At 43.6% G+C, this 12,562-nt stretch overlaps 1 protein-coding gene across 2 annotated transcripts in view; it reads left to right on the forward strand.

Annotated features, from left to right (window-relative positions):
- The first annotated feature begins 4,137 nt into the window (after positions 1-4,137).
- STK4 (serine/threonine kinase 4) overlaps positions 4,138-12,562 on the forward strand; it is a 90,356-nt gene continuing 81,931 nt past the window's right edge. Inside the window, exons 1-2 of one of the 2 annotated variants that reach the window (XM_005903175.3) lie at positions 4,138-4,264; positions 9,955-10,035. In XM_005903175.3, the coding sequence (XP_005903237.1) occupies positions 4,230-4,264; positions 9,955-10,035 (116 nt within the window). In that variant the 5' untranslated portion in view covers positions 4,138-4,229. Of the gene's footprint in view, positions 4,265-9,954; positions 10,036-11,170; positions 11,340-12,562 lie in introns of those variants that run through there. The other variant, XM_070381784.1, reaches the window with a different exon arrangement.

The following is a 12,562-nucleotide window of genomic DNA, read 5'->3' on the forward strand; positions in this document are numbered from 1 at the left end:
TGACATTCAATTACCTCATGTGCACATGAAGACGATAATTTCATTAATGTGATAGTGCTCTAAGGAAAACAGTAACGCCATAGAAGGTGACCACGTGGAGACTTTTTAAGTAAGAGGGATGGGAAGGCATCTCCCAGAGACTAGTAATTGAGCTGAGACCTGAGAATATAGTAGGGAATGCTGTTTCAGACGGAGGGTTAGCAAGTGCAGAGGCACCTGGGCTGGAAACTGGCACCTAGTTATCTATAGATACTGATTTTATAAATGAATGGACTGATAGGTTGATGTAAATCGCTGAGGGAAATGGGCTCGTCATCAGCCTCCTCTGACTTCATTCTATGTCCCACTTACTACTCCATTTTTTTTTTAAAGCTGCTTGTTGCTACCTGTGCACATTATGCTGTTTCCCTTGCTTCCTAACCTTTGCTTATGCTCTCTTCTTCCTGGGATTCTTTTCCAAACACTATTTTTTCCTCTTGCCTAATTCTCACTGAGCCAAAAGTCAACTCAAACATCATCTCCTTTATAATCTCCCTCCTCTGCTCCTATTGCTCTCAGGTTTTATTCCTAATTTAGCTCTTATTCTGTGATTGTCGGTTGATGAAAATTCATCAATAGTCAATCTAATAAAGAAGTGGAAAATTTTACTTGAGCCAAGTTGGAGGATTGTAACCTGGGACCACCATCTCAGTTCTGAAAACTGTTCCAGACATTAGAAGTCAGGGCACAGTTATGTAAGTTTTTTGAGACAGAAGGCAACTATCATCGTGACCCCTTACAAGATCAAGAAGGAATGTTATCCTTTAAGAGAGTCTCTTGATGCTAGCAGAATGTTGCTCTTTATGGTTGAGCAGGTGTTTCTACCAATGGGGAGGTTTGGTTGATGTGTAATGCAGATACATAATGCACAGTAGAGGGGACAGAGGAGGCCAAAGGGCAGAGAAAAACGTTTAGTTCAAGTTTTTCTTCTCCTGGGACCTCCTTGGTGGTCCAGTGGTTAAGACTCCGTGCTTCTAACACAGAGGGCGTGGGTTTGATTCCTGGTCCAGAAATTAAACTCCCACATGCTGTGTAGCACAGCAAAAAAAAAAAAAAACCCACAATTCTTGTCTTGCCATAATATATGTATTTTATTTCACATCAGTTTACAGTGTTTCTTAGACTGTGAGGTCTTTAAAGGCAGTGAGTAGGTCTTATCTCTCCCCAGGCCCTGTAAGATCTGGCACGCAACATGCACTTATAAAGTTTCGTCAACAAAAACCTAGTCTCTGCTGTCAGGTATTTAGTTACACAATTGATGGTTAGGGACAGCAATTCCTGCACAACCGAATCCGTGTGTACCTTTAGTTGCCCCTCTTTGTCTGAGGTTCTGCATCCTGGGATCTAAACAACCTCAAATTGTGTAACACTGTGCTGCTAAGTCACTTCAGTCGCGTTCGACTCTGTGCGACCCCATAGACGGCAGCCCACCAGGCTCCCCCGTCCCTGGGATTCTCCATGCAAGAACACTGGAGTGAGTTGCCATTTCCTTCTCCAATGCATGAAAGTGAAACATGAAAGTGAAGTCGCTCAGTCGTGTCCGACTCTTAGCGACCCCATGGACTGCAGCCTACCAGGCTCCTCCGTCCATGGGATTTTCCAGGCAAGAGTACTGGAGTGGGCTGCCACTGCCTTCTCCGTAACACTGTAGCACACATTTGTTTTTAAAAATCCACATGGACCCATGCAGCTAAAACCCATGCTCTTTAAAGGGTCAACTATAATTATTTGTGTAAATTCATAACCCAACCAGACCTTAAACTTTCTGAGGGCTGGGTAGCCCTTTCATCTGAATCCCCTCAGTCCAGCATAAGCCCAATACAAAAGCAAAGAAAGAACACTTAGTGTGGCAGGGAAACCAGATCACTCATACACACATACACACAAATGATAACTACTCAACAACCTCCATTTTTTACTTTCATAATTTTGCCTGAGATTCTCTGGGCCTAGAAAATGAATCAAGATTTCTCTACAGCAATCACAATAATCTCATTCTTTTACCAATGATTGGGCAAGGAGTGAGCATGTGACCCTGATCTAGCCAATGAGACAGAAGGATGTATGCTGGGTGCTTATGGGAAAGGTTTCCTTCCCAGGTAAGAGATACAGGACTTCAAATAGCCTTTTTTTGCTGTTTTTCTGTTGGGTTAAGGATATGACACCTGGAGTTGTGGCAGCCATTTTGCATCTGAGTCAATAAGCACAAGGACGAAAAGCCAACATGCTGAATTGGGCCGGGGGGGGGGGGGGGGGGAATGATGAAATCGACCTTGTTGTGTCAATCAACCCTACAACCAACTCCTGGACTTCTTAGTAAAAAACAAGAAATGTGATATGGTTGGGCCACTCAAATGGCTGTTCTCTTGTTCTCTGTATATCCCCTGGCCAAACAGAGCCTGCTTCACCTAACACCCTACTTACATGACTGACCTTCCTATGTACCTGTCCCAAGCCCCAGCTAATGACAGCTTACCAAAGGGGTGGTGAGTGGCTAGCACCTTTGCTGGTTTCCTTGGTAACTAATGAGCCCACCTGAGATCAATTCCTCTATAACTGATAATTCCCCGTTTCCCATTTGGGGAGCAAAGACTGCCACTGTGTCCTGGCTGCAATGCACTGCACATGGGGTTTTGTAGATGGCATACCAGAGGCTGCTTTGAGTAACTTTCTCTACAAGCAAACTGGGATTTTTCCATTTTCTTAATACTCATTGATGGTGGTAGCAACTGAGGATTTATGAATTTCCATACCTGTTTATGAGTTTCCATAGGAGTTGTGAGTGGAGCCTAAGCTTTGACTCTCATGCCCAAGGAGAGGGTCCAAGTGGTTGTCCAGTTTGTTAGTGCAGGCTCTGGAATTCTATCCTGGAAAAGGAAATGGCACCCCACTCCAGTATTCGTGCCTAGAAAATCCCATGGACAGAGGAGCGTGGTGGACTATCCATCTGGATTTAAATCCCCAAACCGATACTTTTAGCTATGTGAGCTCACCTCTCCGGCCTTATGAGCGTAATATTACCTACCATAAAGTTTTAAAACTACTAAGTGAGTTAGTGGTAGTAGTAGTAATTTAGTCGCTAAGTTGTGTCCGACTCTTGTGACCCCATAGACAGTAGCCTGCCAGGCTCCTCTGTCCCTGGGATTCTCCAGGCAAGAATACTGGAGTGGGTTTCCATTTTCAGTTAGTAGTAGAGTATCGAGAACATGATAAGCAGTGGAAAATAATAGATAAGACTGGGATAGTTACAGCCTTGATATAAGGATTAAATAATATAAAATGGCAAGTACATGGTAAAAGCTTAATGTGTGCTAAATCGCTTCAGTCGTGTCCAGCTCTTTGTGACCCTATGGATTGTAGCTTGCCGGGCTCCCATGGTCATGGGATTCTCCAAGCAGGACTACTGGAGTGGGTTGCCATTCGCTCCTTCAGAGGATCTTCACCCAGAGATGTAACCCGAGTCTCTCATGTCTCCTGCACTGGCAGGCAGGGTTTTTTTTTTTTTTTTTACCACTAGCGCCACCTGGGAAGCTCCAAGGGCTTAATAAACCTTGGCTATTTTTATGTTCACAAGCTGACTCAAAGGTAAGGCTCTTACGAGGGTGGGGCAGTTTGCAGGCTGATGCTCCGTGACATCCAAGGAGACGTTATGCACGTTCCAGCGTCCACCTGGAACAAGAATTCAACCACCGAAGAACGGCAGAAAACCACAAATAGCTCCAGGGATACCGGCAGCAGCGCTTCCCACCAACAGTGTAAACTTGGCTGGTTAAGAATTGACAGTTTTTTATTAAGCCGGTTCTTCGCAGGACGTCTCAGTATCTGTGTCTGAGAAACGAGGTGGGCAGGGCCCGAGGCAGAGATGAGTTCTCGGGTCTCAGACCGAGTTTCTTGGGCGAAGTGTCGCAGAGAGACAAGGACACCAAAGCTCGAGAGCTGACTAAAACTTCCTCCCGGGAGGAGCCTCCACGGTTCTGCGGTTCTGGGTCCGCGCCCCAGCGCACCACGTGACTGGTGTCAGCACCACGTGACCCGGGGCCAGCCCTCGCGGCCCCGCCCAGCTCCCGCGCAGCACGCGGCTTCCGGTAGGGGCGGAAAGCGGAAGTGTGGGAGGGTCTGCTGGGCGGGATCGAGGAGGTCCCGGGGGAGGATGGAGCAGTGAACGGGTCTGGGCGGCTGCTGGCAGCGCCATGGAGACGGTGCAGCTTAGGAACCCGCCGCGCCGGTGAGGGGCCGCTGGCTAAGAAGAAGGGGGTGGAGGGAGGGAAAGACGGGGACTGGCGGAGGGGAGACCCGGGCGTGCGAGCCCCCTTGGAGGGGACGGACCTGCGGGGCGAGGTGATCCGGCTGAAGGGGCACCTGCTGAATGGGGAACCTCTGGCCGGTGGGGGGTCCGGCCACGGGGGATAAACGTGGGGCTGGTTAGAGAGATCGCTTGCCGAGGCGAACATCCTGGCGGAAGGTGGGGGACAGGTGGGGAGGGCAGCTGCTGGGGGGCTGGAGACAAGTTAGGAGAGCACCTGCTGAGGGAGGGGACCGCTGGGTGAAGCCTGTCCTAGAAGGGACTCACTAAGTTAGGATGCTGAAGCCAGATGGGGACCTACGAGGGGGGTCTGGCTAAGGGGTGGGTCGGGAACTAGCAGAGAGGAGAGCTGGGCAGACTTTTCTAAGGGAGGGAGTCCCACCAGAGGTGCAGTGGGGAGGGTCTGTTGAGGGGAGAAGCTTTGCTGCCTGAGGCCGGAGGTGTGCCGTACAAGGTGGACGGTCTAGTAAGGGAGGCTTCGTGCAGGGCAGCGATTTAGATGTTTTTGGTAGTGTTCCCTCTCTAGATGATGGCATCTATCCTTCCTGATATCCAGGATCTTCCTAATCTTCCTCACTCCCACACTGGGAGGTAGATAGAGAAATAAGAGACTGTTTGCAAGATGGGCAAATTGAGGCCCAGAAGAGTTGAGAGACAGTCGTGTGTGTTCCGTTTTTTTTTGCTCTAGGTCTGGCTCACTGGACTCAGCCAGACTGTGCCCTTTATTCAGGTCTCTATTGTTTTGTATCAGCTCCAAATCCTACTGCTCCCTGGAATTGTTTTAAGTCAAGATCAGGGGGAGTGGTTGGTCCTAGATAGTCTGACCTCCTGAGTTGGTTGCAGTTGTATCAGTGATTTGCTCTGTGGACCCCCGGGGGTTTTCAATCACACTGCCACATCTGGAAAAAAATGGAGAGTACAGCTTGAGGTGCCACGAAGTTTGCTTCAATTTCACAGAGCCCTCTGACTTCCTGTAGCAGAATGAGCTCTAAAGTAGGAAGTGTTCAGTGTGTGGGAGTGCGGGGCAATGGAGAGGTGAAGGAAAGGGTTTCACAGCTGGGCCTGTGCCCTTGGCTTTTTTTGAAATGCACAAACACTGCAGAAGGCAAATAGCTGGTTGGGATGGACTCGTAAGTCACCCTACTGTAGTGCACCGAGTCTGAAATACAGTGATTATTGCATGCATCTAGCACTTACTGGGTGCCAGACGTTATTCTCAGGCTTCCCTGGTGGCTCAGAGGTTAAAGCGTCTGCCTCCAATGAGGTAGACCCGGGTTTGATCCCTGGGTCGGGAAGATCCCCTGGAGAAGGAAATGGTAACCCACTCGAGTATTCTTGCCTGGAGAATCCCATGGACGGAGAAGCCTGGTAGGCTACAGTCCACAGAGTCGCAAAGAGTCGGACACGACTGAGCGACTTCACCTTCACCTTCACCTTCAGATGTTACTTTCGGTGCTTTCCGTGTCTGTCATTGAACCATATGAATTTGCTGATATTTGACCATTTTTGATGTATAAAAATAGTAGTTTCATATGGTTCAGCTTAACTGTTGACTCGTTTGACCGTCACAACAATCTTATCACCTGTATCTCTGTTTTACAGGTGATGAAACTGAGGCCCAGAGAGGTTAGCGATTGGGCAGAAGTTGCACAGTTACTAAGTGACAGAGCTGGGATTTTAATCCAGGCAGTCTGGTCCAAAGTCTGTGCTCTCAGCTGTATCACTCTGATGCCTCTCTGGGAGTACCCTTGTTTCACAGGGCCTTGTGTATGTTAGCAGGTATTTGCTGTTGCACCATAGATCCAACTATAAATGGACACTGGTTATATTTCCTTCTGAAATATGTTTGTTCTTTCCTGGATGTGCTGGTTTAATTGAAGAGAGGATTAGGAATCTGAGTTTTGTTTCTGCTTTTACTTTATGCTGTACAATCTTGGGCAAAAAAGTAAACCGTTTTGGTTTTTGACACTCATTCCTGTGCCTTTTGGATTTTAAAAATTTTATTAAATGTGCAAGAGAAAAGTGTTGCAGGGTTGAATTCTTTTTTAATATTTGAATTTATTTTAATTGGAGGATAATTACAATATTGTGATGGTTTCTGCCATACATCAGTATGAATTTGCCACAGGTGTACATGTGTCCCCTCCATCCTGAACCCTTCTCCCATGTCCCTCTCCACCCTGTCCCCCCCACGTTGTCACAGAGCACCAGCTTTGGGTGCCCTGCTTCATCCGTTATCTGTTTTACATGTGGTAATGTATGTTTCGATGATGCTGTTCTCTGAAATCATCCCATCCTCTGCAGGGTTGAATACTTGAATGACAGGTGCTTTCCTGCTCATCATAGCTAGTGAACTGCCTTTCGGCCAGTTAACTTTATTACCTGTGATATTAGTTTGTTAGGACTGCCATTGTTGATCTCACAGATGGCATGAGTTAACAGAAATTAATTTTCTCACAGTTCTGGAGGCTAGAAGTCTGAGGTCTAGGCATCAGCAGGGTTGTTTCTTTTGAGGCCTCGGTCCTTGGCTTGCAGATGGCTGCCCCCTTCCTGTGTCTTCACGTGGCCCTCCCTCTATATCTATGTCCTCATCTCCTCTTACGAAGACACCAGTCATGTTGGATGAGGGCCCACCCATATGATGTCATTTTTACCTTAATTAGCTCTTTAAAGGCCCCATCTCTAAATACAGTCACATTCTGAGGTCTTGAGCGTTAAGACTTTAACATGAGTTTGAGGAGGTTGGGGTGGGCATGTATATTTTATTTTCATTGAAAAGCTCCATCCATTTATCTTACATATTTGTTGTAACCCATAACGAATTCTGCATGGAAAGAGTATAGGTATATATAAATAAAATGGACCTTACAAAAGTTATAAGATGGGAGAAAGAGGTTTGGGAGCTAGCCAGACCAGTGAGTAATGACTTCATGAACACCCTTATTTGTGTTTGGAAAAGTACTGGTGTCTTTTCAGAGATTCAGATGGCATGTGTTTCTAATAAGGGAAAGCAATCCCAAGGTAGGAAATGCTCTTTGTGTTCCTGAGTTTGATATTTGTGTGTGACTAAGAGAATGACGATGGTAAAGGGCCCACCAGGAGATGCGGGTTTGATCCCTGGGTCGGGAAGATCCCCTGGAGAAGGAAATGGCCACCCACTCCAGTATTCTTGCCTGGAGAATCCCAAGGACAGAGGAGCCTGGCAGGCTACAGTCCATGGGTCACAAAAGAGTTGAACACGACTTAGCAACTAAACAACAACCAACAACAAAAGAATAACGATGAAGTTGACGGTTTGCATAGGAGTTTTATGTTTTTTCACTTTCTGTTTAGTTTTTAGAAGTTTATGATTTTAAGAAGTGAGTTGCCATTAGATACTAATAGTGTGGTGAAGTGTGTAGAGTGCATTTCTGGGATTCTGACCATCCACGCAGCTGACTTAGGAGAGGAACATCCCCTGTTGTCTGGTCCTTGGAGGCTGTGTTGGCTAGGCCTGTTCAGTTATGGGCAAGCACTGAAACTACCGAGGACCTGGGGAAGTACAGTCGAAAGGGCTGAATCATCAGAGTTGGGCTGTTTGCTTAGAATGCTTCTTCCATGAAGACTCATGTAGAAAACATCATTGAGTCCCTTGTCAAAAGATTTTCCATAGAATTGTCATTTGTTGATAGCACAGTAATACTTTCTCGGGGCGAACTTCTTCTTAATTTTGAAACCTCATGAAGAGTGCCGAGAAAGGTTTATGATACTCATCATTGCATTCATTAGTCCATTTAGCAAATGTTCTTATAGACCACCTCTAGGTTCAGGCACCAGAGATAAGATCCTTTAAGCCCAAGGCAAACAAAACCCCACCTAGATTGTTTTAAAGGAGCATCTGAACACTCTATAAAGTTTGTCTGTTGAAGTATTATCAGAGGCCTGCAGCTGTCTCATGGCAGTGGCCATTTCCTTTGTTATGCCCTGGTCTCTAATAGTTGAAATAGTGAGTTTTGCTCTTTATAAACCACAAAGCCACCACTTCAAAGGAACACATCTGATCTTCCTTTACATAAGCTGTTTATAAAGCTTTATACTTGAGAAAAGAGGTATTGTCCATTGTTTATACAGTTATAAATCAATGCTTTACCCACTCCCGCCCCCCCCACCGCCATTGTGAGATGGTCATTCTGATTTCTGGGTTCATAGAAATTTCACTTCTGACATTGAAGTTTCACTTCAACCCTTTTTGTTTTGAACCTGGGAGTTTTTGTGATGTCATTGGAATTTAATTTTTAGGACCTTTTGATTTTCAAAGGTCAGTGTGGTTGTTTCTTTGGTTAATTTTCAAGTCATGGCAATTATTGACCTAGAGCAGTTCTCCCTTTCTCTAGTTTGATATTTATGAAATCCTGTTAAGATTGTCTTCTTGAGATCAGCATTTACTGGAAGATAAACTTGATGCGTTCAGGTGGGTGGGGTTTTTTTTTGGCTTCTCTTACGGTTTTGCCATTTTCTCCAGGAAGGTACACGTTTGTGTGCGCGTGTATTTTAGTTTATCTTTCCTCGTAAAAGCTGGTATTGTCCAGCTAGTTTAAACATTTTTCTTTACAAAGAAATTCCCAGTGGACTGCTTCCATATTTCACCGCTTCCTGAGCTCTCCTTTCTTTGTTGTCCTTTATAGTTTCAGGAAACCATGGTGTAGAACACACACACATGCACGCACACAAGTGCTCCTTAGCAGACGGCTCGTCTAAGACTGTTCATAATTTTCACAGTTCTCAGTTAAAAAAACACCCTATGCTCAATTTATAACCTCGTCTGTTGATCATGGTTTGTCATAGAAAAATCTGAATTATCTGGAAGTTGTGTGCAAAATCTTTGATTTTGGGGAATAGTCAGGTACACAGTCACCCCAGGAGAGTCTTGGTGAGACTATTTGAAACTTCCAGCTGTCTGGTTATTTTTTCACTTTTGATCACATCTAAGCATATACTCTCCACTTTCTGTTTCTGTGATACCTTACAGAATCCATGTATTTCAACAAAAATAAGTACCAAAGTCTTGCTAATGGAGAGCAAGATTCTTCTCCATCTTCGTTGACCTCCAGTCTAAGACCATGTTTCAGTTCATTACTAAGCTTGCATTAAGCATCTTTTCTGAACAGAGTTATGTCATCTTTGTTGATGGAATCTCAAGATTTAAACGGATTCTAGCTAATGCTTAAATCTACTCTGCTGCGTTTCAGCTATACAAGGACTAGTTTTCTGTCTAGATGCTCCAGTGATGGGAATCTAGGGACTCCTTAATTGCAGTCTAAACCATTTCAGAGCAGCTTTTAGTGTTAGAAAATTCTTATACCTGTGGAACTGAAGTCAGCCTCATGGTAGCTCTTAATCCTCCAGTACTGATTTTGCTCATGGAGGTGACCCGGGACACAAGTAATATTTCCATAGACCAGCCCTTCAGCTTCCCTTAAAGGCCTCTTAGCTTGCCTTTATTGGCATTTACCAGTGTAGGCTTTGCAGAGAAATTTCTCAGATGCTAATTGTAAAATAAATAATGTGTTTTGTGTTCTCTCAAGTTGCTGGTAAGTACCATGTATTTTATGCTTACATTTCTTCATTCACAGGCAGCTGAAAAAGTTGGATGAAGATAGTTTAACTAAACAACCGGAAGAAGTGTTTGATGTCTTAGAGAAACTTGGAGAAGGGTGAGTGCCCAGATGTAGGTGGACTAGTAGGTCTCAGTCTTTTTCCTGCCCCAACACCAGCAGGATGTGAACCTTTCTTATGCAATAATTTGTAAAGCTAAGGAAAAGAAAGGGAAATATTGCATATCAGCCTTGCTCTCGGGTGGGGTGGGAGGTAAATTTACAGCTTGAAATGCTCTTTCTCTCATCCCCCAATCACTTCAATAGACAGAGTTAGTGATTCCTGGTCTTTTCAGTACCATGGATATCTGTTGTTTTCTCTCATAAAATCTGTGATATGCATGATTATATCTATTTAACAGATAACACTAGTTTATACTTTGTTCAAGAAATTTTATTAATCAGACATACTTTAATTTTCTGTTCATAGCCTCTCAGAGATATTCAATAACTTGTTTCATTTTTTTTTTTAAAGGAATTCAGCATTTTAGTTAGTGCCACTTTGGGAAATACAGAAAATAAATCAAGGACTGTCACTACTTTTACAACTTCCTAAGAGATCTAGGATCCCAGGTCGGGAACTAGAGGACTTCTTGAAACACAGATTTGTGAATGAGTTTATAGAATACGAGTAGAATGATATTTCGTAATAGATAGTGACCGTCATTGGCTTTCATGATACAATAAAGGTTGCATCATAATTTTTTATACTTTGGATATTTTTATATTTGTTTCTTTTTCTGTAATGACCAAGACATTAAAATATTAGACACCCTTTCCTAAGTTTTCGTTGTTCATTTTTGAATAGGTAATCAAGTCACATGATTCAAGATTTGAAAGGCATAAAAAATGGCCTGAAAAAAATCTGCCTCTTATCTATCTCAGCCACCCAGAAGCAACCAGTATAGCAGTTTTTTATGTATTTCTCAGAGGTAGTTTATGCATATATAAGCATGTAAATGTGTGGGTGTGTGTTTCTGTATTATGTAAAATCTCTTGGAAGTAATTCTGGTTCAAGAGAAGAGCTGAAGTGTTAGTTTATGAAAATGTCTATTGTCTAATTAGTGTTTGTTCTTTACAATCAGCTTTTATATGTCATAAGTTTATTTTGGAGTCAGTGTTATTTATGCCTAATATAGATAACAAATGCTAAACCCAATCCTGGATTACATGGAATAGGATTTCATGGATTACCTCCTTGTGAAAAACATTAGTCATCATCTTTTTGTAAGTTGGAAAAATATTGTTTGGAATGAAGCAAGAAATCAAGCAGAGAAGGGAAGTAAAAGATGACAACAGCTGCGCTGCTAAAAGACAAGTGCTCAATGAATCTGAACCTACAAGTTGACTTGGCATCCTTAAAGGTACGGGGAAAGAAAATCCAGTCCCGCTATGACTTTTGCCTGCCGTTTTCAACTCTAGCTTGATATCCTCGGTATTTTCTTCCATGTAGTGAGTCCAAGGCCCTTAATCTAACCATGCTCACAGGTGATACTTAAAATAAGATCAAGAGTGGTAGGCATAATTGACTAGGTGTGTAACTGACTTGTTTTATTTTTAATGAAAGTGTGTTACAGTAGTAAGAACATAGACTCTGCAGGTTGATGAACATCTTGAAGCTTCACAAGCCTCAGCTATGAAGTGAGGATATTACCATCTCCCTCATAGGATTATGTTGAGTATTACATGAGATAATCAGACTAAAGTACAGTACAGTGCTTGTCACCTAATAAGGGCGCGGTAAATGGCAACTATTATTTTATTTTTAAATATATCAATTGAAGCATTTTTCAGATCTTATCTTGCCCAATCAAAGTTAAATCTTAAGTCTTAAAGTATATTTAGATGTTCTTGTGGCACAGATGGTAAAGCGTCTGCCTACAATGCGGGAGACCTGGGTTCAATCCCTGGGTTAGGAGGATCCCTTGGAGAAGGAAATGGCAACCCACTCCAGTATTCTTGCCTGGAAAATCCCATGGACGGAGGAGCCTGGTAGGCTACAGTCAGTCCATGGGGTCGCAAAGAGTCGGACACAACTGAGCAAATTCACTTTCACTTATATGTCTTGAAGGGAGCTCTGTTTGGGTGGATTGGGTTTGAGGAATGTCAAAAGAAAACTACAAACAGAGAGTGATCAGAAATATAATGTAAGGAGAAACTAAGCTAATTATGATTATTTTAAATTACATTTTAGATCTGTGGATGTCTTCTTTAAGGACCTTGGAAATTTCCCTGTAAATCTATCACCAGAAAGAAAATAAAGAAAGCTTCAGATCTTCGCATGTTATCATCATATTGTTTTAAATGTTACCACAAGTGCTTGGATTTCTGTCATCCTGACTGAATGAGCCTGAGCAAGCTTCATTTAATCAGCCGAATCCTGAAGGAAGACCTGAACTGCACTTCCTTCCTGAACACAAAAGACCATGCCATGGTTCTGGAAACTGAATGGGTTGTGAACTCTCATGGACTTGGACCTAATGTAATGAGCTCTGGCTAAAGGATTCTATCGGATTCCCAAGACTGCCGCCATTCTGTATTTTGAGGAAATCGTGGATCTGTGGCAGAGCAGGGCCAAAGCTCCAAA

Source organism: Bos mutus, chromosome 13, assembly GCF_027580195.1.
Source record: "Bos mutus isolate GX-2022 chromosome 13, NWIPB_WYAK_1.1, whole genome shotgun sequence".
Taxonomy (NCBI): Eukaryota; Metazoa; Chordata; class Mammalia; order Artiodactyla; family Bovidae; genus Bos; species Bos mutus.